The 22,630-nt window shown below is 46.8% G+C and overlaps 1 protein-coding gene across 2 annotated transcripts in view; it reads right to left on the bottom strand.

Annotated features, from left to right (window-relative positions):
• Positions 1 to 22,630, bottom strand: part of LOC115157496 (kin of IRRE-like protein 1) — a 70,544-nt gene that overhangs the window by 8,311 nt on the left and 39,603 nt on the right. For both annotated transcript variants that reach the window (XM_029705797.1, XM_029705798.1), the window contains exons 2-10: positions 13,470 to 13,619; positions 11,948 to 12,097; positions 11,403 to 11,560; positions 10,808 to 10,958; positions 10,493 to 10,598; positions 8,496 to 8,644; positions 5,722 to 5,849; positions 4,952 to 5,078; positions 894 to 994 (exon numbers count right to left, since the gene is read on the bottom strand). In XM_029705797.1, coding sequence (XP_029561657.1) covers positions 894 to 994; positions 4,952 to 5,078; positions 5,722 to 5,849; positions 8,496 to 8,644; positions 10,493 to 10,598; positions 10,808 to 10,958; positions 11,403 to 11,560; positions 11,948 to 12,097; positions 13,470 to 13,619 — 1,220 coding nt within the window. The remainder of the gene's footprint in view (positions 1 to 893; positions 995 to 4,951; positions 5,079 to 5,721; positions 5,850 to 8,495; positions 8,645 to 10,492; positions 10,599 to 10,807; positions 10,959 to 11,402; positions 11,561 to 11,947; positions 12,098 to 13,469; positions 13,620 to 22,630) is intronic.

Below are 22,630 nucleotides of genomic sequence, written 5' to 3'. Positions count from 1 at the left end.
AAAGGTACAGAATTTTACTTGACTCTCTCCCCTCCCCTCTCACACCTGATCTGTCAACCTCATGTCATCCCCCCTCTCACACAATCCATCAACCTCATGTCATCCTCCCTCTCACACTATCCATCAACCTCATGTCATCCCCCTCTCACAAAATCCATCAACCTCATGTCATCCCCCTCTCACACAATCCATCAACCTCATGTCACCCCCCTCTGACACAATCCATCAACCTCATGTCATCCCCCTCTCACACAATCCATCAACCTCATGTCACCCCCCTCTCACACAATCCATCAACCTCATGTCATCCCCCTCTCACACAATCCATCAACCTCATGTCATCCCCCCTCTCACACCTGATCCATCAACCTCATGTCATCCCCCTCTCACACAATCCATCAACCTCATGTCATCCCCCCTCTCACACAATCCATCAACCTCATGTCATCCCCCTCTCACACAATCCATCAACCTCATGTCACCCCCCCTCTCACACAATCCATCAACCTCATGTCACCCCCCTCTCACACAATCCATCAACCTCATGTCATCCCCCCTCTCACACAATCCATCAACCTCATGTCATCCCCCTCTCACACAATCCATCAACCTCATGTCATCCCCCTCTCACACAATCCATCAACCTCATGTCACCCCCCTCTCACACAATCCATCAACCTCATGATATCCCCCCTCTCACACCTGATCTGTCAACCTCATGTCATCCCCCCTCTCACACAATCCCTTGACATGATCTGAATGTACTTACAAAGCCTTCCAATTCATAAGCAATTATAACATATACAAAGCATTTATAAAGGGATATACATTAAAGTTATTATAAAGTGTTACAGATATTTCCCAGGATATTTCCCAGAGTTCACTTCACTCACAATCTTGTCAGGTGGAGGGGTGCTGGCAATGTAGCACTTGACCTCCCCTCTCTCCCCTCTCACTGCGTACTGGACTGGTTCACTGGAGATGATGGGAGGGCCTGGGGGGGGAGAGACAGATAGGAAGTCATTTCAGCTATTTACACTCCAGTCATGACAGAACGTCTGATAATGAGTGGAAATTAAGTGGTGGAAGTGGTAATTAGTCGTTTAAATCTTCGTCATGGTTCTTCTTATTAGTATCTTTCTTTAGCACGCTAGTCCTTTTACACCGTTTAAGCTAGAAACGTCATTCAAGCTTTCAAATGTTCAAACTATTCAGGCTTGTATACAACGTTTTGATATATTTGATACTTTTTCAACTATTAAGCTTTTTGTCCTTCATCCACTTTCATGGGATTTCCTCAGGATTCTATAGGGCCCTTTGTGACATCATCACTCCCAACATTGTATTCTATTCACTGTAAATAATGTCACTTTTGACACATATCAACAAATTTGACCACGTTCCCAAAAAGTTAAGAGGGTATGAAATCTCCCCCCTGCTTCTCTGCTATTCAAATATGAAAATCGTAACAAAAAATATCTGATCCCAATCTAATTATACAGCTGTTTTAATAACCACATACATTTTTCAAACAACTGAAATGTGTAAAATCTTCGCAGCACTTTAGACAAAAACCTGGGTGTGCACTACACAATTTTGGCCCCGATTTAGCTGTCCCAGACACATTTTTTTCCCCATGTTGTTGCCTACTCGGGTTGTGTGGCTGTCACCGACGCTTGTTTAATGTGAGCCGGTCAGAGACGCAATCTGAGGGCTACTGATCACATCTTTGAGCAGTCCCAGACACACCGATATTTTCAAACATGTTTGTCGTTTGAGATATGCAACAACAAGTTTTGAGAACGGTGATCAGCAATAGCCAATGAGAGCACATTGTTTCACATCACCCATCAGAGATGACTACTACTAGTATGTGTTTGTACAGTACTTGCCTTTAACCAAAGCGTCAAATCGTTACAGCTCTGAAGTTCACAAGAAATTGTATTAAATTCAAAATGTTGGCTAGATATTTCAACCCTGTATGGCAAGTGTGAATTACTGACTGAAAACGTTTATGAGACTGCTTTGAGCCACAGCTTGTTCTAGCTACGATAACAATCTAATCACAGAATTGTTTTTGTGAGACAGAGTGGTATGGAGAATCCTCACAACAAAATGAAGCATCTTATAGTGTGTGACCCTCTGTGCCATATCGTTTAGTGTGCTCATCTCTACGTTGGCAAGACAATAAACTACAGGAAAGATGGTCGTTTTAAATCAAAATCAAATCAAACTTTATTTGTCACATGTGCCAAATACAACAGGTGTAGGTAGACATTACAGTGAAATGCTTACTTATGAGCCCTTAAATAACCAACAACACAGAGTTTTAAAAAGTAAGAAAAACGTTGATATTAATGTGAGTGGCTCAGCAATGTTAGGATTTTTAATGTCGTACCGTGTACATCCGGCATTAGAGGGTAAAACATCTTGGTCTACTTCTCTATTCAAATCTGGAATCAGAACAGAATTATCTGCTACCAATAAAAAATGGCAGCTGTTTGTCAGAGTTTAAAGTGACGAAAAGCAGCTAGCTAACGCCAGCTAACAGCTCTCTCATGTCTCATCATTGAGCAGCCCAAACGCAGCCATTGCTATGGATACCAAATGCATTTCAACGAAAAAAGGGCCACAGACAAGAAGTGTCAAAATGTAGAATTCTAGACCTACCCTCCTCTTTCACCGTTTAAGCTTTCAACTCCAAACCAACATTGACATGTTCAGACTGACCCAAACTAAATCTTAGATTGCTTGTCTAAAGACTTTTTGATACTATATGTACATTTTGAACTGTAATCATGAATACATTTCATAAATGAACATGGGTTTGAATGAGAACCATGGAATACAGAAGTAACTATTCAAAATGGTCCTGCTCCTTAGCCAATTAAGCTACAAAACAAACTTTAAAACATTCAGCCTATCCTAACGTCAAAGTCTTAAAAATCTGTACCAGCTATAACTACGTAAATGTGTATAAATTAGCATAAAATAACTAACCAACAGTAACTCTTGAACCGTTCAAGCTAGATACACCAAACAAACTTTCACATGTTCAGGCCATCCTGACTTCAAATATGTATCAACTATAAACATTTGCATAAAATAACCCACCAACAGTAACTCTTGAACCATTCAAGCTAGAGACACCAAACCAACGTTCACATGTTCAGGCCATCCTATCCACTGCCACAAAAACAAATGTAAAGAGTTAAAGAAAGTCCCACAATGTTTATTCACAGTAAATGACCATCTAGTTGTAACATAGCAGTAGTATCAGAGCTTGTATTCATTTAGGGGGGAATTCCAACTTGAATGTAATTCCCTTTTTATGCACTTTCTCTCTCTCTGCGTATTCTGACATTGAACTTAAGCATGAGAATAGCATGATATTCATCAGTTGTTCGTTTGGGGTGGAGATTGAATAACGACTGAATCGTCCCCTTAGCATCTCAGAGTAGTAGCGCTGATCTAGGATAATTGTTGCCTTTTTAGACTATAATAAATTGACAAGGGTGACCTGATCCCAGATCAGCACTTCTACTCTGAGACCCTTTTTGAACATGGTCCTGTGGACGGGGCCGTGTCACGATTGTCGTAAGGAGTGGATCAAAACGCAGTGGGAAAATGTATACTCATCTTTTTTTTTATTTGAAGAAGGAAAAACAAAATAAACACGTATACAAAACAAACGACTCCAAACAGTCCCGTCAGGTGCAACAAACACTAACCCAGGAAATAACTACCCACAAACCCCCATAGAACAAACACCCCTATAAATAGGACCTTCAATCAGAGGCAATGAGAAGCAGCTGCCTCCAATTGAAGGTCAACCCAATAAACAACACATAGAAATAGACCAACTAGAAATAACATAGAAATACACTAACATAGAACATAACCCAAACAACCCCGAACCACCCTGCCATGCCCTGACCAAACTACAATAACAAACAGCCCCTTTACTGGTCAGGACGTGACAGGCCGGACGATGTCCTTCACAGAACATTTTTTTACTAAAAGAACTGAAACCGTTTCTTCCAAACTTTGATATATATTTTCAATATGTAAATACAAAAAAGGCTTTAAAATGGCAAAAAGTTAAAATGGTAAAAACAAGGACTAAAAGATGAATAGAATAAAAGAATAATCCTCACTGGTCTATCGTTGCTTACCACTCATTCCCTGGTACACTCCCATAAACATTTAAACAGGTGTAGCTCATTAGTGAGAGACCTACAATTACCTCTTTAGCCAATAGCAACTCAGACAAACAGTCAATTACTAGACACTTAACTGTTTCATGTAAAATGGTGGAATGAGATCTCTATGGTATGACAATACATAGTCCTGCAGTAGACAGCTTCTCACTGCAGACAACGAGCATCAGCCCTCTGCACCATAGAATAAACTGTTTCTTCAAAATGGTTTGATTTATTTTCAATAAATATATTAATACGAAAAAAGGCTTCAAAATGGCAAAGAGTTAAAAATGTAAAAGCACGGACTAAAAGATTACCATGAAATGGTAATAGAAAACAGCGCCCTATACATAAATAAACAGATAGCAAAAGTTGGGGAAAATTAATCGTCTTTTAAATGAGGATGTGTTCACATGGTCCCAGAAGTAGTAACAGTAGAACCAAAAGGATATTCATGTTAGAAAAAGGATATTCATATGTGTGTGTGTGTGTGTGTGTGTGTGTGTGTGTGTGTGTGTGTGTGTGTGTGTGTGTGTGCGTGCGTGCGTGCGTATGTGTGTGTGTGTGTGTGCGTGTGTGTGTGTGTGTGTGTGTGTGTGTGTGTGTGTGTGTGTGTGTGTGTGTGCGTGCGTGCGTGCGTATGTGTGTGTGTGCGTGTGTGTGTGTGTGTGTGCGTATGTGTGTGTGTGTGTGTGTGTGTGCGTGCGTGCGTGTGCGTGTGTACTGTACACGGCTGTGCTGTAACTGACCGTTGACTGTAAGAGTGACCTCAGTCTCTCCCACTCCGATCCTGGGGACGATGGCCTTACACACGTACTGACCCGCATCCACCTGGCTCACTGACTTCAGGACCAGCTCCTCGTTGTTACTGAGGACCTGAGAGGAGCACACACACACACACACACGAGAGAGGGAGGTTTGATGGAAGCGAGTTGTAAAGGGAGGGAGAGAGATATTTAATTCATAAAACATGTTGATTTTCTCAGCCGCAGGCTCCATTAAAGTTCCTGTAGTTTTTCTTAATTCGCTATAATGCATTAATACAATATTTATGGAACAGGTTAGGAGTTCAACATTAGGAGGGTTTAAAACCCAACTGGGCTGGGGGGGTAGTCTTAGGGTTGGAGTGAGTATGAAGTTCAGGGGGGACAAGGTTCAACGCTGAGTAACGGCAATATTGACTTAGAAATTTGATGATTACCAGTACCTAAATGTAAAGAGTACCGGCATCCAAAATAAGTTACATCCGGCACCTATTTCACTCCAATTCAAGCATTAGTAGCATGGATAAGGGCTTCAGGATATGGGGTTTCTGGGTCCAGGACAGCAGCAGGGTAGGGGTCAATTCCACTTCAATTCCAGTAAATTCAGGAAGTATACCGAAATTCCAATTTCCCCCAAAAAATTATCATAGACAAGCATTGAGAAAAATAATTTCAGTTTACTTCCTGAATTGACTTTATTGAAAAGGAATTGACCCAAAGCGAGGATCTATAGCAGAGGACTTGTCAGTTCTCACCATGCTAGAGCCCTTCTTGGTCCAGGTGAGTGTAAGAGGAGGGTTCCCGGTCCACTTGCAGTTGAGTTTGGCGTCAGAGTCAATGTCCACCGTAATCGGCGTGGGCGCCCCCTTCAGGATAGGACCATCTGACAGACAGACACAGTAGTTAGACAGACCGATATATGTATATAGTAGAGACAGATGGACAGACAAGTATAGCAGACAGACAGACAGACAGACAGACAGACAGACAGACAGACAGACAGACAGACAGACAGACAGACAGACAGACAGACCCCTTGACTTTTTCCACATTTTGTGACATTACACTCTTATTCTAAAATGTATTAAATATTTTGCTTTTTTATAAAATCTACACACAATACCCCAAAGTGAAAACACGTTTTTAGAAAATTATGCACATGTATTAAAGATAAAAAACAGAAGCTTATTAATAAGCTTACATAGCTTATTTACATAAGTATTCAGACCCTTTGCAATGAGACTCGAAATTGAGCTCAGGTGCATCCTGTTTCCATTGATCATCCTTGAGATGTTTCTACAACTTGATTGGAGTCCACCTGTGGTAAATTAAAAATGTAATTGATTGGACATGATTCGGAAAGGCACACACTTGTCTATATAAGGTCCCACAGTTGACAGTGCATGTCATTGACAAAACCCCGGCATGACGTTGAAGGAATTGTCCGTAGAGCTCCGAGACAAGATTGTGTCGAGGCACAGATCTTGGGAAGGGTACCAAAACATTTCTGCAGCGCTGAAGGTCCCCAAGAACACAGTGGCCTCCATCATTCTTAAATGGAAGAAGTTCAGAACCACCAAGACTCTTTCTAGAGCTGGCCGCCCGGCAAAACTGAGCAATCGGGGAGAAGGGCCTTGGTCAGGGAGGTGACCAAGAACCCGATGATCACTCTGACAGAGCTCCAGAGTTCCTCTGTGGAGATGGGAGAACCTTCCAGAAGAACAACCAACTCCGCAGCACTCCACCAATCAGGCCTTTATGGTAGAGTGGCCAGACGGAAGCCACTCCTCAGTAAAAGGCATATGACAGCCCGCTTGAAGTTTGCCAAAGGGCACCTAATGAATCTCAGACCATGAGAAACAAGATTCTCGGGTCTCAAACCAAGATTGAACTCTTTGACCTCAATGCAAAGCATCACGTCTGGAGGAAACTTGGCACCATCCCTACGGTGAAGCATGGTGGTGGCAGCATCATGCTGTGGGAATGTTTTTCAGCGGCAGGGACTGGGAAACTAGTCAGGGTTGAGGGAAAGATGAAAGGAGCAAAGTATAGCAAGATCCTTGATGAAAACCTGCTCCAGAGTGCTCAGGACCTCAGACTGGGGCGAAGGTTCTCCTTCCAACAGGACAACAACCCTAAGCACACAGCAAAGACAACGCAGGAGTGGCTTTGGGATAAGTCTCTGAATGACATTGAGTGGCCCAGCCAGGACTTGAACACGATCAAACATCTCTGGAGAGTTCTGAAAATAGGTGTGCAGCGACGCTCCCCATCCAACCTGACAGAGCTTGAGAGGATCTGCAGAGAAGAATGGGAGAAACTCCCCAAACACAGGTGTGCCAAGCTTGTAGCGTCATACCCAATAAGATTCGAGGCTGTAATCACTGCTAAAGGTGCTTCAACAAAGTACTGAGTAAAGGGTCTGAATACTTATGTAAATGTTATATTTCCGTGGATTTATATTTAAACATTTGCAAACATTTCTGAAAACTGTTTTTGCTTTGTCATTATGAGGTATTGTGTGTGAGGGAAAAACCAACAACAATTTAATCAGTTTCAGAATAAGGCTGTAACGTAACAAAATGTGGATAAAGTCAACGGGTCTGAACACTTTCTGAATGCACCGTAGATCTGTTGATCTGGCTGAGGAGCATAAAGAACATCATAATGCTCGAGCTGACGGTTCCATGGGAGGAGAGGATTGAGGAAGTACCAGGCACTGTACAGACAAGGGAATGGAAGGCCTGCCAGATGCCTGCCAGTGGAGGTTGGGGCAAGAGGTTTCCCAGGTCAGTTTCTGTGGAGGGCACTAAGTATCCTCAGAGTAAAAGGAGCACAGAGGAAGAAGATCGCACAGCTGGGCAGGAGGTAGAGAGAGCATCACATTGGCTGTGGCTGAAGTGGGAGGAGCAGTGGTTAAGCCACCTGGCTCAGTTCGGGCCTGATCAACGCAATCATCACACCCTTCGGAAGGTGTAGTGAGAATCACCGAAACACCTACTGAAGAGGGGATCTCACCGGAGGATGAGCCAGGAGCAGCACAACTGCTGTTTGCAGGTAAAATGATTGATACTGTACAGTGGAGGCTGATGAGGGGAGAACGGATCATAATAATGTCGGGAACAGAATGAATGGAATGGCATCAAACACATGGAAACCATGGAAACCGTGTGTTTGATGTATTTGATACCATTCCACCTATCCCGCTCCAGCCATTACCACGAGCCAGTCCTCCCCAATTAAGGTGCCACCAGCCTCCTGTGATGCAGTAGTAGAAAGACACAGACAGACAGGTATACAGACAGACGAACTGACGGACGGACAGAAAGACATACACAGTAGAAAAGAAAGCAGACAAACAGACAGACTAATATGCTATGCTGTCTCTGTCTCCTGCCTGTTTATCTGGAGGTATGGAACTAGAAATGTCATGTCTGGGTGATGTTGGTCTTTATATGGAAATGTATGAGCTGTGGAAATGAATTTCCCCTTCAGAGGACAATCAAATCTATCTAATGGTCAGACTCACAGTGTACGTCGACCAGGATGCTGAGGTTGGTGTGTCCCACAGCGTTGAAGACTGAGCAGGAGACCGGCTCGGTGTGGAAGGAATGGTCTGCTGTAGTCACAAACACACTGTCTCTCATCCCCTCCAGGAGAACACCACCCTTCGCCCACCTGAGAGAGAAACACAGGTGGAACAGCCTCATCAACACATACTGGTCTTATATGTTCACATATCATAGACACACACTAACAGACACACTAACAGACACACTAACAGACACATTGACATACACACCAACAGACACACTAACATACACACACTAACAGACACACCAACAGACACACTAACAGACACACTAACAGACACACTAACAGACACACTATCAAACACACTGACAGACACACTAACAGACACACTAACAGACACATTGACATACACACCGACAGACACACTAACATACACACTAACAGACACACTAACAGACACACTAACAGACACTAACAGACACACTGACAGACACACTGACAGACACACTAACAGACACACTAACAGACACACTATCAGACACACTAACAGACACACCAACAGACACACACTAACAGACACACTAACAGACACACTAACAGACACACTAACAGACACACACCAACAGACACACACCAACAGACACACCAACAGACACACTAACAGACACACTAACAGACACACTAACAGACACACTAACAAACACACTAACAGACACACCAACAGACACACCGACAGACACACCAACAGACACACCAACAGACACACCAACAGACACACCAACAGACACACTAACAGACACACACTAACAGACACACCAACAGACACACCAACAGACGCACTAACAGACGCACTAACAGACACACACTAACAGACACACACTAACAGACACACAATAACAGACACACCGACAGACACACTAACAGACGCACTAACAGACACACTATCACATGTAGTATTCACTACACACCAAATAGAAGAAAACACATTTCCTATTGGACTACTTGAACTTGTCCAATAGGAAATGCTTGTTTTAGGTTTTCTGTTGCAAAGTATTTTGTTATGTTTTGCTGCTCCAGTGCACACTAATGAACATCACCCATCAAACACACTACTGAATACCTCTCATCAAACACACTACTGAATACCACCCAATAAACACACTACTGAATACCTCCCATCAAACACACTACTGAATACCACCCATCAAACACATTACTGAATACCACCCATCAAACACAGTACTGAATACCTCCCATCAAACACACTACTGAATACCTCCCATCAAACACACTACTGAATACCACCCATCAAACACACTACCGAATACCACCCAGCAAACACACTGCTGAATACCACCCAGCAAACACACTACTGAATACCACCCAGCAAACACACTACTGAATACCACCCATCAAACACACTACTGAATACCTCCCATCAAACACACTACTGAATACCACCCATCAAACACACTACTGAATACCACCCAGCAAACACACTACTGAATACCACCCAGCAAACACACTACTGAATACCACCCATCAAACACACTACTGAATACCTCCCATCAAACACACTACTGAACACCACCCATCAAACACACTACTGAATACCACCCATCAAACACACTACTGAATACCACCCATCAAACACACTACTGAATACCACCCATCAAACACACTACTGAATACCAGCCATCAAACACACTACTGAATACCACCCATCAAACACACTACTGAATACCTCCCATCAAACACACTACTGAATACCACCCATCAAACACACTACTGAATACCACCCATCAAACACACTACCGAATACCTCCCATCAAACACACTACTGAATACCACCCATCAAACACACTACTGAATACCACCCATCAAACACACTACTGAATACCACCCAGCCAAACACACTACTGAATACCTCCCATCAAACACACTACTGAATAACACCCAATAAACACACTTATCCAACAGACTCCCACTGACCGGATGCCCATGATGGGGGGGTTGGCGGTGGCCTGGCAGGTGAAGGTGACTCTCTCTCCCTCCAGGACAGACTGAGGCTCCATGGATAGGTTCACCTTGGGGGGGTCTGCAGGAGGGAGGGAGGGAAGGAGAGGAGAGGGGGGGAGGAAGAGGGAGGGATTAAATAAACCTGAAACACAGTCACACACTCATACCTTAAAACTATTAACATACACCCCCCCCCCCATCACCCACCACACACACACACACACACACACACACACACACACACACACACACACACACACACACACACACACACACACACACACTTACGGTGGACGTTGAGGGTGACGGTGGTGCGTTTTCCCATGGGGACAGCCCGGTTGCTGGCCACACAGGTAAAGTTGCGTCCAGTGTCTTTGTCCTCTGGGATGATGGGTAGGAAACTCCGGGTCGTCACTCTCTTTCTGTCTGGGAGAACCTCCTGGGAGGGGGGGGAGATAGAGGGGGGAGAGGAAGATAGAGGGGGGAGAGGAAGATAGAGGGGGCAGAGGGAGAGAGAGGAGGGGGGAGAGGGAGAGAGAGAGGGAGAGGGAGAGAGAGAGGGGGAGGATGGGGTAGTGAGAGGGGGGAGGAGAAGAGAGAGGGGGAGGGGGAGAGGGAGAGAGAGAGGGGGGAAATAGAGAGAGAAAGAGGGGGAGAGGGAGAGAGAGGGGGAGAGGGAGAGAGAGAGAGGGGGGAAATAGAGAGAGAAAGAGGGGGAGAGGGAGAGAGAGGGGGGAGGATGGGGTAGTGAGAGGGGGGGAGGAGGAGAGGGAGAGAAGGGGGAGAGACAACGAGAGGGAGGACAGGGTGGAGCCAGCGACAGGTGTATTTAGTGATAAAATATGGCAACATGCAGCAGTGTGCATATCTGTGTGTGACTCACGGTGGAACTAAAGGCTCCCTCCAGGGCCACCCCGTCCCGCTGCCACTCGATGAGGGCCAGTGGCTTGGCCCCGCGGGACACACAGCTCAGGTTGTACGAGGCATTGGCTCTCAGCAGGATCTCTGGAAAGCCCTCGATCACTGGGTCATCAGGAGGGACTGTAGGACAACACAATAAAACACACATGTCGATGAATACACACACACTGTGTATACACTACAACACACACACACAGCGAAGAACACACACTCTGCATATACACAATACAACACACACACTCTGCAGCATATACACAATACAACACACACACAGAGAAGAACGCACACTCTGCATATACACAATACAACACACACCCTCTGCATATACACTACAGACATACTGTACAGTCACACACAGCACTGGACACACACACACTGACACACACACACACTCACGGACTGCACTAGATACACACACTCCACATATTAATACACAGTCACGCACTGGACAGACACTCTTGACACACACAGTCCCACTGCAGTGGACACACACACATAGATGCTCACTGAGGATGGTGAGTTTGGCTCTCCGGGAGCGCAGGGCAGCCTCCGTGGCCTGGCACTCATACAGGGAGTCATCAGACAGCGCAGCAGCAGAGATCTCCAGGTTGTACTGGCCCACGCCTATCACCCGCAGCACACGGTACCTGGGCCAGGCTAGGACAGAGAGAGACAGAGAGAGAGATACTGTACACCTGCAGCACACGGTACCTGGGCCAGGCTAGGACAGAGAGAGACAGAGAGAGATACTGTACACCTGCAGCACACGGTACCTGGGCCAGGCTAGGACAGAGAGAGACAGAGAGAGAGATACTGTTCACCCGCAGCACACGGTACCTGGGCCAGGCTAGGACAGAGAGAGACAGAGAGAGAGAGATACTGTTCACCTGCAGCACACGGTACCTGGGCCAGGCTAGGACAGAGAGAGACAGAGAGAGAGATACTGTTCACCTGCAGCACACGGTACCTGGACCAGGCTAGGACAGAGAGAGACAGAGAGAGAGATACTGTTCACCTGCAGCACACGGTACCTGGACCAGGCTAGGACAGAGAGAGACAGAGAGAGAGATACTGTTCACCTGCAGCACACGGTACCTGGGCCAGGCTAGGACAGAGAGAGACAGAGAGAGAGATACTGTTCACCTGCAGCACACGGTACCTGGACCAGGCTAGGACAGAGAGAGACAGAGAGAGAGATACTGTTCACCTGCAGCACACGGTACCTGGACCAGGCTAGGACAGAGAGAGACAGAGAGAGAGATACTGTACACCTGCAGCACACTGTACCTGGACCAGGCTAGGACAGAGAGAGACAGAGAGAGAGATACTGTTCACCTGCAGCACACGGTACCTGGGCCAGGCTAGGACAGAGAGAGACAGAGAGAGAGATACTGTTCACCTGCAGCACACGGTACCTGGACCAGGCTAGGACAGAGAGAGACAGAGAGAGAGATACTGTACACCTGCAGCACACGGTACCTGGACCAGGCTAGGACAGAGAGAGACAGAGAGAGAGATACTGTTCACCTGCAGCACACGGTACCTGGGTCATGCTGAGACGACAGATTTACATAAAAAATAAATACATTTAAATGAAGATCTATGAAGATAGCAGCACATTATACATCTGAGAGAATGAACACACATGTTCATTCACATAGAGAAACAGTCTCTCATAACCCCATACAGGGGGCATTCCAAACACTAGATGGCAGACCGCAAGTCTGGAAGCACCCTTGAATTATGACATCATCGATTTGGATTCCAAAGGGGACAAAAGTATTGGTCTAGATTACATCATCTCTGCCTGCCTCTACCTACCAGCAGCATAGCAACCATCAGAACCAGCAGCATAGCAACCATCAGAGAGGTGAACGCCAAGGAGCACAATTAATGTATATGTGTGTGTGTGTATGCGTGCATCCTTGCGAGGGTATGTGTGTGTGTGTGTATGTGTGTGTGTGTGTGTGTGTGTGTGTGTGTGTGTGTGTGTGTGTGTGTGTGTGTGTGTGTGTGTGTGTGCTCTCACCCTTGAGGCCCTCTCCGATGCCCAGTGCTAATCCATCCTTGGTCCACTGTACGATGCCGCTGTAGTTGAAGACGACACAGGACAGAACCACTCTCCCCCCTAGAACAACAGACTGGTCTGCTGGCTCCTGAGAGAACCTCACAGTCCACACTGTCACAGAGACAACGATAAAGACATGGTTAGGCATGTGAGTGTGTGTGTGTGTGTGTGTGTTCATGAGAGATAGCATGACAAATGATCTTCACTCTACACAAATGTGTAAACACACTAACATATACAGTAGCCCCATTGGGCTCCCGAGTGGTGTAGTGGTCTAAGGCACTGCATCTCTGGTTTGATTCCAATCTGTATCACAAACGGCCATGATTGGGAGTCCCATAGGGCCGCTCACAATTGGCCCAGCGTCATCCGGGTTAGGGTTTGGCCAGGGTAGGCAGTCATTGTAAATAACAATTTGTTCTTAACTGACTTGCCGAATTAAATGTCTTTCTTTTTTTAATACAGTGACATAAGGAACATACTGTACCAGCAGGAGGAGAACCAAAGTATTAACACCCATGTTTTCACATGTTTGCATCATCAGGTCATTTCATATTTCAATGACCTTTTTTGCAGGTGGTTCATTCATTAAAACAGATAAAATGAAAAATATATCTCAAATGACACTCTCTCTCTCTCTTTCTTGCCCTCTCTCTCTCTCTCTCTCTCTCTCTTTCTCTTTCTTTCTCCCCTCTGTCTCTTTCTTTCACTTTCTCAATCAATCTCTCTATTTCTTTCTCTCTATCTCTCTCTTTCTCTCCCTCTCTCTCTCTCTCAATTCAAATCAATTCAATTCAATTCAATTCAAATGGCTTTATTGGCATGGGAAACATATGTTAACACACTTGCCACAAAGCAAGTGAAATAGATAATAAACAAAAATGAAATAAACAATAAAAATGAACAGTAAACATTACACTCACAGAAGTTTCAAAGGAATAGAGACATCTCTCTCTCTCTCACACACACACATACACTCTCTCTCTCTCTCTCTCTCACTCTCTCTCTGTTAGTCTTCCATTGGGCTGTTCTTTTCTTGGATCATTGATAAAACAACCCTATTCGCTAATTAAGGCAGAACTCGTTAATAAAAGAAATAAGATGTTCTTTAGGAGAAAACATCTCTGGGGATTGCATCACAAAGGAAGGAAGAAGAGGAAGGAGAGGACTCCAGAATCAACACTGCCCGCGTCCTAAATGGCACCTTGTTCCATAGTGCACTACTTTTGACCACACCATAGGGTTCTGGTCAAAAGTAGTGTACTATAAAGGATATAGGTTCCCATTTGGGACGTACATAGCCACTGTTAGTGTCTAGTGTCATGTTGTTTGTGTTGAGGGCTCCTTTCAAACAAGGACTTTTCACTGAGCTGACACTGCTACAAGCTGTGATGTTTCAAGAGTGTTCAACATCAATGGTAATGACGGTGATGGTGATGATGGTGATAATGTTGCTGATGGAGACGATAACATCAATGACGATGGTGACAATAACGGTCATACACAGAACATTAATGCTTCTACTTTTAAAGGTAATGTATGGTTGAGCTGACATGCGCAGAGTTGATCATGAATGCAATCTCCACAAACGTTTGTGGCAGCTGGCAATATATTGCGATTCTGTGTGACCCTCTGTGTTTAGGAACTCTCTTTCCCATAATGCACTGCTGAGCAAGAGAGCGAGAGAGAGAGAGAGAGAGAGAGAGAGAGAGAGAGAGAGAGAGAGAGAGAGAGCCTGTCAGCCTGGAGCTGAAACTCAGAGAGAGAAGGAGATAACCACACTGACAGAGAACAGAGATTTAATTAACCCTGGGGGATCCCCCTCTCACCCTCTTTCCCTCCCTGTCTCTCTATCTCTCCCTCCCCCTCTTTCTCTCCCTGTATCTCTACCCCCCTCCCTTCTCTCCCTGTCTCTCTATCACTCTGTCTCTCGTGCCTTCGTTCTATGCTTCCATGTCTTTGGGGCTGTAGTACCGTAATTTCCGGACTATTAAGCGCACCTGAATATAAGCCGCACCCACTGAATTTAAAAAAAAATATTTGTTTGAACATAAATAAGCCGCACATGTCTATAAGCCGCAGGTGCCTACCGGTACATGGAAACAAATGAACTTTACATAGGCTTTAACGAAACACGGCTTGTAACAAAAATAAATAGGCTTTAACGAAACACGGCTTGTAACAAAAAATAAAAAATTAGCAGTAAGCTTTAGTTGTCTTTTTGCACTGAGTCAAATCCTCACGCTGCTGTTTCCAACGTCTTATCCTCGACTCATTAAGACCAAGTTCTATTTCCTTTTCCAACAGCCAGATCAATCGCCTTCAACTTGAAAGCTGCATCATATGCATTTCTCCGTGTCTTTGCCATGATGAGGGTGACAAAATGACTACCGTAATCAGAATGATGGGAAGTTTGAGAGCGCTCGATTTAATCTAAACAGTAAACAAAAAAGTTGTTTGACCTTAACCCGTTCGGCAATTTCATTGGTCTAATGAAAGCTTCATGCCGCCAAAAAACTGAGCACGTCACAGAATGTGTTTTTTTTTAGAAAAAAAAATTTGAAAGTGGGAAAAAATCCATATATTAGCCGTGTCATTGTTTAAGCCACGAGGTTCAAAGCCTGGGGAAAAAGTTGCGGCTTATAGTCCGGAATTTACGGTAGGTAGCGTTGGTTGTCTGCTCTATGGCCTTGTCCTCTCTCTCTCCATGATTATAACACAGCGGTAGAAATGAGTTAACTACAGAATGTTCACTGATATTTGCTTAAATAAACAACAACTCTGTCCATCTGATCAGAAAAACTTCATATGTTGAAAGTTGAAGATATTATTATTTTCAGTTTACAAACCTCCTGTCATAGGTGGATGCAATGTATCTGGATTGTGTGGGACGATACATACAGTATCTCCCGATACATTACTGCTCACAGTAAAGATTATAAGTACCACAATGTATTCACATTCCTCTTCCTACAGCATGTAACGGAACTAACCCTAAACCCTGCTGCCCCTTCTCCCAACCCCCTCCCAACCCCCTCCCAACCCCTCCCAGCCCCCTCCCAACCCCCTCCCAACCCCCTCCCAGCCCCCTCCCAACCCCCTCCCAACCCCCTCCCAGCCCCCTCCCAACCCTCTCCCAGCCCTCTCCCAACCCCTCCCAACCCCTCCCAGCCCCCTCCCAACCCCCTCCCAGCCCCCTCCCAGCCCCCTCCCAACCCCCTCCCAGCCCCCTCCCAACCCCTCCCAGCCCCCTCCCAGCCCCTCCCAACCCCCTCTCAGCCCCCCCAACCCCCTCCCAGCCCCCTCCCAACCCCCTCCCAACCCCTCCCAGCCCCTCCCAACCCCTCCCAGCCCCCTCCCAACCCCTCCCAGCCCCTCCCAACCCCCTCTCATCCACCCCAACCCCCTCCCAACCCCCTCCCAGCCCCTCCCAACTTCCTCCCAACCCCCTCCCAGCCCCTCCCAGCCCCCTCCCAACCCCCTCCCAACCCCTCCCAGCCCCTCCCAACCCCCTCTCAGCCCCCCCAACCCCTCCCAGCCCCCTCCCAACCCCCTCCCAGCCCCTCCCAACCCCTCCCCGCCCCCTCCCAGCCCCTCCCAACTCCCTCCCAACCCCCTCCCAACCCCTCCCCGCCCCCTCCCAGCCCCTCCCAACTTCCTCCTAACCCCCTCCCAGCCCCCTCCTAACCCCCTCCCAGCCCCCTCCTAACCCCCTCCCAGCCCCTCCCAGCCCCTCCCAGCCCCTCCCAGCCCCCTCCCAATCCCTCCGAAGCCCCCTCCAAACCCCCTCCCACCCCCCTCCCAACCCCTCCCAGCCCCTCCCAGCCCCCTCCCAACCCCCTCCCAGCCCCCTCCCAGCCCCTCCCAGCCCCCTCCCAGCCCCCTCCCAGCCCCTCCCAGCCCCTCCCAGCCCCCTCCCAGCCCCTCCCAGCCCCCTCCCAGCCCCCTCCCAGCCCCCTCCCAGCCCCCTCCCAGCCCCTCCCAGCCCCTCCCAGCCCCCTCCCAATCCCCATGCAGACTGACCCTGTCCTCATATTCACATTTCACTCTGTCTTCAGGCTACTCTTTGTTCCAATTTCACCAACTAAATCACTGTGTCAAACTGTGTATACTGACTGTCTTTATGTGTCTTTATGTGTGTGTGTGTGTGTGTGTGTGTGTGTGTGTGTGTGTGTGTGTGTGTGTGTGTGTGTGTGTGTGTGTGTGTGTGTGTGTGTGTGTGTGTGTGTGTGTGTGTGTGTGTGTGTGTGTGCGAGTGAGTGAGGGAGCGAGCGAGTGTGTGAACAGGAGAGATAGATTGGTCTAGTCTGCTGTATAGCCATTGTGACTCTGGCTCTTGGTGTAAATACTTTCTAAATAACTTCCTAGCCCTCCCACTTCTAAATGATTGTTTCAATATCTTTAAGAAACAGTTACTACAAACACAAGTATGATACAAGACTCTGAGGAATGCCAGAGAGGTTTTAAGAAAAGCCCACACATTTTTTTGTTAGAAGATTTTCAAAGTCATTTTATGCAATGTTATTTATTTAGACGTAACAAGAGCAAAATGTTTTGGTTGTTATGCCTTCGTCACAAGAACACTGACGATGGCTAACAGAACGTTGTTTTCTTGTTGCCTCCAGAGGTTTGCAGTATTCAGTCATGAAGATGTTTCCATAAAGCTGGATATCAGGCCCATCGTTAATAAAGTGTCTCAGAGTAGGAACGCTGATCTAGGACATGTTCTTCCATAGATTTTTATTTTATTTAACCAGGCAAGTCAGTTAAGAACTAATTCTTATTTACAGTGACGGCCAAACCCGGACGACGCTGGGCCAATTGTGTGCCGCCCTATGGGACTCCCAACCACAGCCGGATGTGATACAGCCTGGATTCGAACCAAGGACTGTCTCTTGCATTGAGATGCAGTGCCTTAGATCGCTGCGCAACACGGGAGCCCGGACAGACAGACAGACAGACAGACAGACAGACAGACAGACAGACAGACAGACAGACAGACAGACAGACAGACAGACAGACAGACAGACTGACAGACAGACAGACAGACAGACAGACAGACAGAAAAGCTTAGGTTAGACTACACAGTAGACCATCTACACAGTAGACCATCTACACAGTAGACCATCTACACAGTAGACCATCTAACCTTAAACTGAGTCACTCCTACGCTGAGATGTTTGATACAAACTAAGCTTAGCATTTTTACAATGAAGGTCTGACTCATAGCCAGAGACTTGAAAGAACTGGGTTAGGCCCTGCACTGAACTGTTTGTTTGACTGTTTGTTGAAAAGACAGAAATATACACAAGCACTGACACACGGACAGACATACACGCACATACGCAAGAACACGCATGCACACACACACACACACACACACACACACACACACACACACACACACACACACACACACACACACACACACACACACACACACACACACACACACACACACAGTACAACTATTTCTCCCCTCTCTTCCCCTCCTCCTACCCTCTCTCTCGCTCTCCCCCCTCTCTCTCTCTTGTTCTCACACCCCCTCTCTCTCTCTTGCTCCCCCTTTCTCTCTCTCGCTCTCCTCCCCTCTCTCTCTTGCTCTCCCCTCCTCTCTCTCTCTCTATCTCTCTCTCATAATTTACTTCTTTTTTTACATTTCATTTCAATCTCTTATTCCCCCCCGCCCCATTTATATATCCCCCCTTTTTCAATAATTCATCTGTCTCTCTTTCCTCAACCTCTCTCTGATTTCCTCCATCTGTTTTTCTTAATGTTTTATTCACCTCTTCATTTGGGCTTCTCTGCCGCGTTAATTGCTTCTTAAGAGTGGTAAACACCACCCCCCTTCCCCTCGTCCTCCTCCTTCCCCCCTTTCACTCGTCGCCTTCCTTCCCCCAGTCCTCCCCCTTATCCTCTCGTCCTCCTCCCTTCCCTCTCCTCTCCCCTTCCCCCCTCGTCCCTCCCCCCTTCCCCCCTCGTCCAATTAACAACTGGATTAAGATTGAATGAACAACTGGGTAAAGATTGAATTAACAACTGGATTAAGATTGACTTGACAACTGGATTAATAAGATTGAATTGGATGCATCCCAAATGGTATCCTATTCCCCATATAGTGCAATACTTTAAGAATAGGATGCCATTAGGGATTCAGACATTAGGGATTCAGACATTAGGGATTCAAACATTTGGGATTCAGACATTTGGGATTCAGACATTTGAGATTCAGACATTTGGGATTCAGACATTAGGGATACAGACATTAGGGATTCAGCCATTTGGGATTCAGACATTTGAGATTCAGACATTTGGGATTCAGACATTAGGGATACAGACATTAGGGATTCAGACATTAGGGATTCTGACATTTGGGATTCAGAGATGTTGGGGGTTCAGGCTCAGTAAGGGTTGTGAGATGTTGGGGGTTTAGGCTCAGTAAGGGTTGTGAGATGTTGGGGGTTTAGGCTCAGTAAGGGTTGTGAGATGTTGGGGGTTTAGGCTCAGTAAGGGTTGTGAGATGTTGGGGGTTCAGGCTCAGTAAGGCTTGTGAGATGTTGGGGGTTTAGGCTCAGTAAGGGTTGTGAGATGTTGGGGGTTCAGGCTCAGTAAGGGTTGTGAGATGTTGGGGGTTTAGGCTCAGTAAGGGTTGTGAGATGTTGGGGGTTTAGGCTCAGTAAGGGTTGTGAGATGTTGGGGGTTTAGGCTCAGTAAGGGTTGTGAGATGTTGGGGGTTTAGGCTCAGTAAGGGTTGTGAGATGTTGGGGGTTTAGGCTCAGTAAGGGTTGTGAGATGTTGGGGGTTCAGACTCAGTAAGGGTTGTGAGATGTTGGGGGTTTAGGCTCAGTAAGGGTTGTGAGATGTTGGGGGTTCAGGCTCAGTAAGGGTTGTGAGATGTTGGGGGTTCAGGCTCAGTAAGGGTTGTGAGATGTTGGGGGTTCAGGCTCAGTAAGGGTTGTGAGATGTTGGGGGTTCAGGCTCAGTAAGGGTTGTGAGATGTTGGGGGTTCAGGCTCAGTAAGGGTTGTGAGATGTTGGGGGTTTAGGCTCAGTAAGGCTTGTGAGATGTTGGGGGTTCAGACTCAGTAAGGGTTGTAGTAAATAAAATTCAGTCTGTCTGTGTATGATGTTATGATGTCACACCTGGAATATGTCAGGACATTGACTCACGTTCTGTCTGTTTACCCCCCTCTATTCTTCTTTCGCTCTGTCTTTCTCTCCATCGTCAGTCTGTCTATCAGTCTGTCTGTCATGTTGAGGTCTATTGATGATACTAGCTCAGTTCTGTCTCTTCCATTTGGCATGAAATTAATGAGCAGCAGAGCATGTTCCCCTCTCCTCCTCCATGTTCCCTTCTCCTCTCCACCTCCATGTTCCCCTCTCCTCTCCACCTCCATGTTCCCCCTCTCCTCTCCTCTCCATGTTCTCCTCTCCTCCTCCATGTTCCTCCTCTCCTCTCCTCCTCCATGTTCCTCCTCTCCTCTCCACCCTCCATGTTCCCCCTCTCCTCTCCTCTCCATGTTCTCCTCTCCTCCTCCATGTTCCTCCTCTCCTCTCCTCCTCCATGTTCCCCCTCTCCTCTCCTCCTCCATGTTCCCCTTCTCCTCTTCTCTTCCATGTTCCCCCTCTCCTCTCCTCCTCCATGTTCCCCCTCTCCTCTCCTCTCCATGTTCCTCCTCTCCTCTCCTCCTCCATGTTCCCCCTCTCCTCTTCACCTCCATGTTCCCCCTCTCCTCTCCTCTCCATGTTCCCCCTCTCCTCTCCTCCTCCATGTCCCCCCTCTCCTCTCCTCCTCCATGTTCCCCCTCTCCACCTCCATGTTCCCCCTCTCCTCTCCTCCTCCATGTCCCCCCTCTCCTCTCCTCCTCCATGTTCCCCCTCTCCTCTCCATGTCCCCCCTCTCCTCTCCTCCTCCATGTTCCCCCTCTCCTCTCCATGTTCCTCCTCTCCTCTCCTCCTCCATGTTCCCCCTCTCCTCTCCTCCTCCATGTTCTCCTCTCCTCTCCTCCTCCATGTTCCCCTTCTCCTCTCCATGTTCCCCCTCTCCACCTCCATGTTCCCCCTCTCCTCTCCTCCTCCATGTTCCCCCTCTCCTCTCCTCCTCCATGTTCCCCCTCTCCTCTCCTCCTCCATGGGGTGATGGAAGTGGGACAGAGGAGAGAAACAAGCAGATCAGGTTTTTCACTCTTCTTTCCCCGGGAGACTCAACTCTCCTCACTGCTGCTGGCTCTTACTCACTCTCTCCCTCCCCCATCTCTCTCTTTCTCTCTTTCACTTTCTCTTTCACTATTTTGCTCTCTCTCTATCTTTTCAGGATGGCTGAGATTGATAGACCTATGTTAGTATTATTGGATTAAAATGAAATAATTAACTGTTGTACGTACATATGATTTTCTATATTTTCCATATGCACTATATATACACAAGTATGTGGGCTTCAAATTAGTGGATTTGGCTATTTCAACCACACCCGTTGCTGACAGGTGTATAAAATCGAGCACACAGCCATGCAATCTCCATAGACAAACATTGGCAGTAGAATGGCCCGTACTGAAGAGCTCAGTGATTTTTTAACGTGGCACCGTCAAAAGGATGCCACCTTTCCAACAAGTCAGTTTGTCAAATTTCTGCCCTGCTAGAACTGCCCTGGTCAACTGTAAGAGCTGTTGTTATTGTAAAGTGGAAACGTCTAGGAGCAACAACGGCTCAGCCGCAAAGTGTCAGGCCACAAAAGCTCAGAACAGGACCGCCGAGTGCTGAAGCGCGAAGAGCGTAAAAATCGTCTGTACTCGGTTGCAACACTCACTACCGAGTTCCAAACTGCCTCTGGAAGCAACGTCAGCACAATAACTGTTCGTTGGGAGCTTCATAAAATGGGTTTCCATGGTCAAGCAGCTGCACACAAGCCTAAGATCACCATGCGCAATGCCAAGTGTCGGCTGGAGCAGTGTAAAGCTCGCCGCCATTGGACTCTGGAGTAGTGGAAACACGTTCTCTGTAGTGATGAATGACGGGTTTGGCGGATGCCAGTAGAACGCTACCTGCCCCAATGCATAATGCCAAATGGATGAGGAATAATGGTCTGGGGCTGTTTTTCATGGTTCGGGCTAGACCCCTTAGTTC

Source organism: Salmo trutta, chromosome 21 (genome assembly GCF_901001165.1).
Source record: "Salmo trutta chromosome 21, fSalTru1.1, whole genome shotgun sequence".
NCBI classification, from domain to species: domain Eukaryota; kingdom Metazoa; phylum Chordata; class Actinopteri; order Salmoniformes; family Salmonidae; genus Salmo; species Salmo trutta.
Note: the sequence above shows the minus strand (reverse complement) of the source record. Positions and strands in the feature narration are given on the sequence as shown.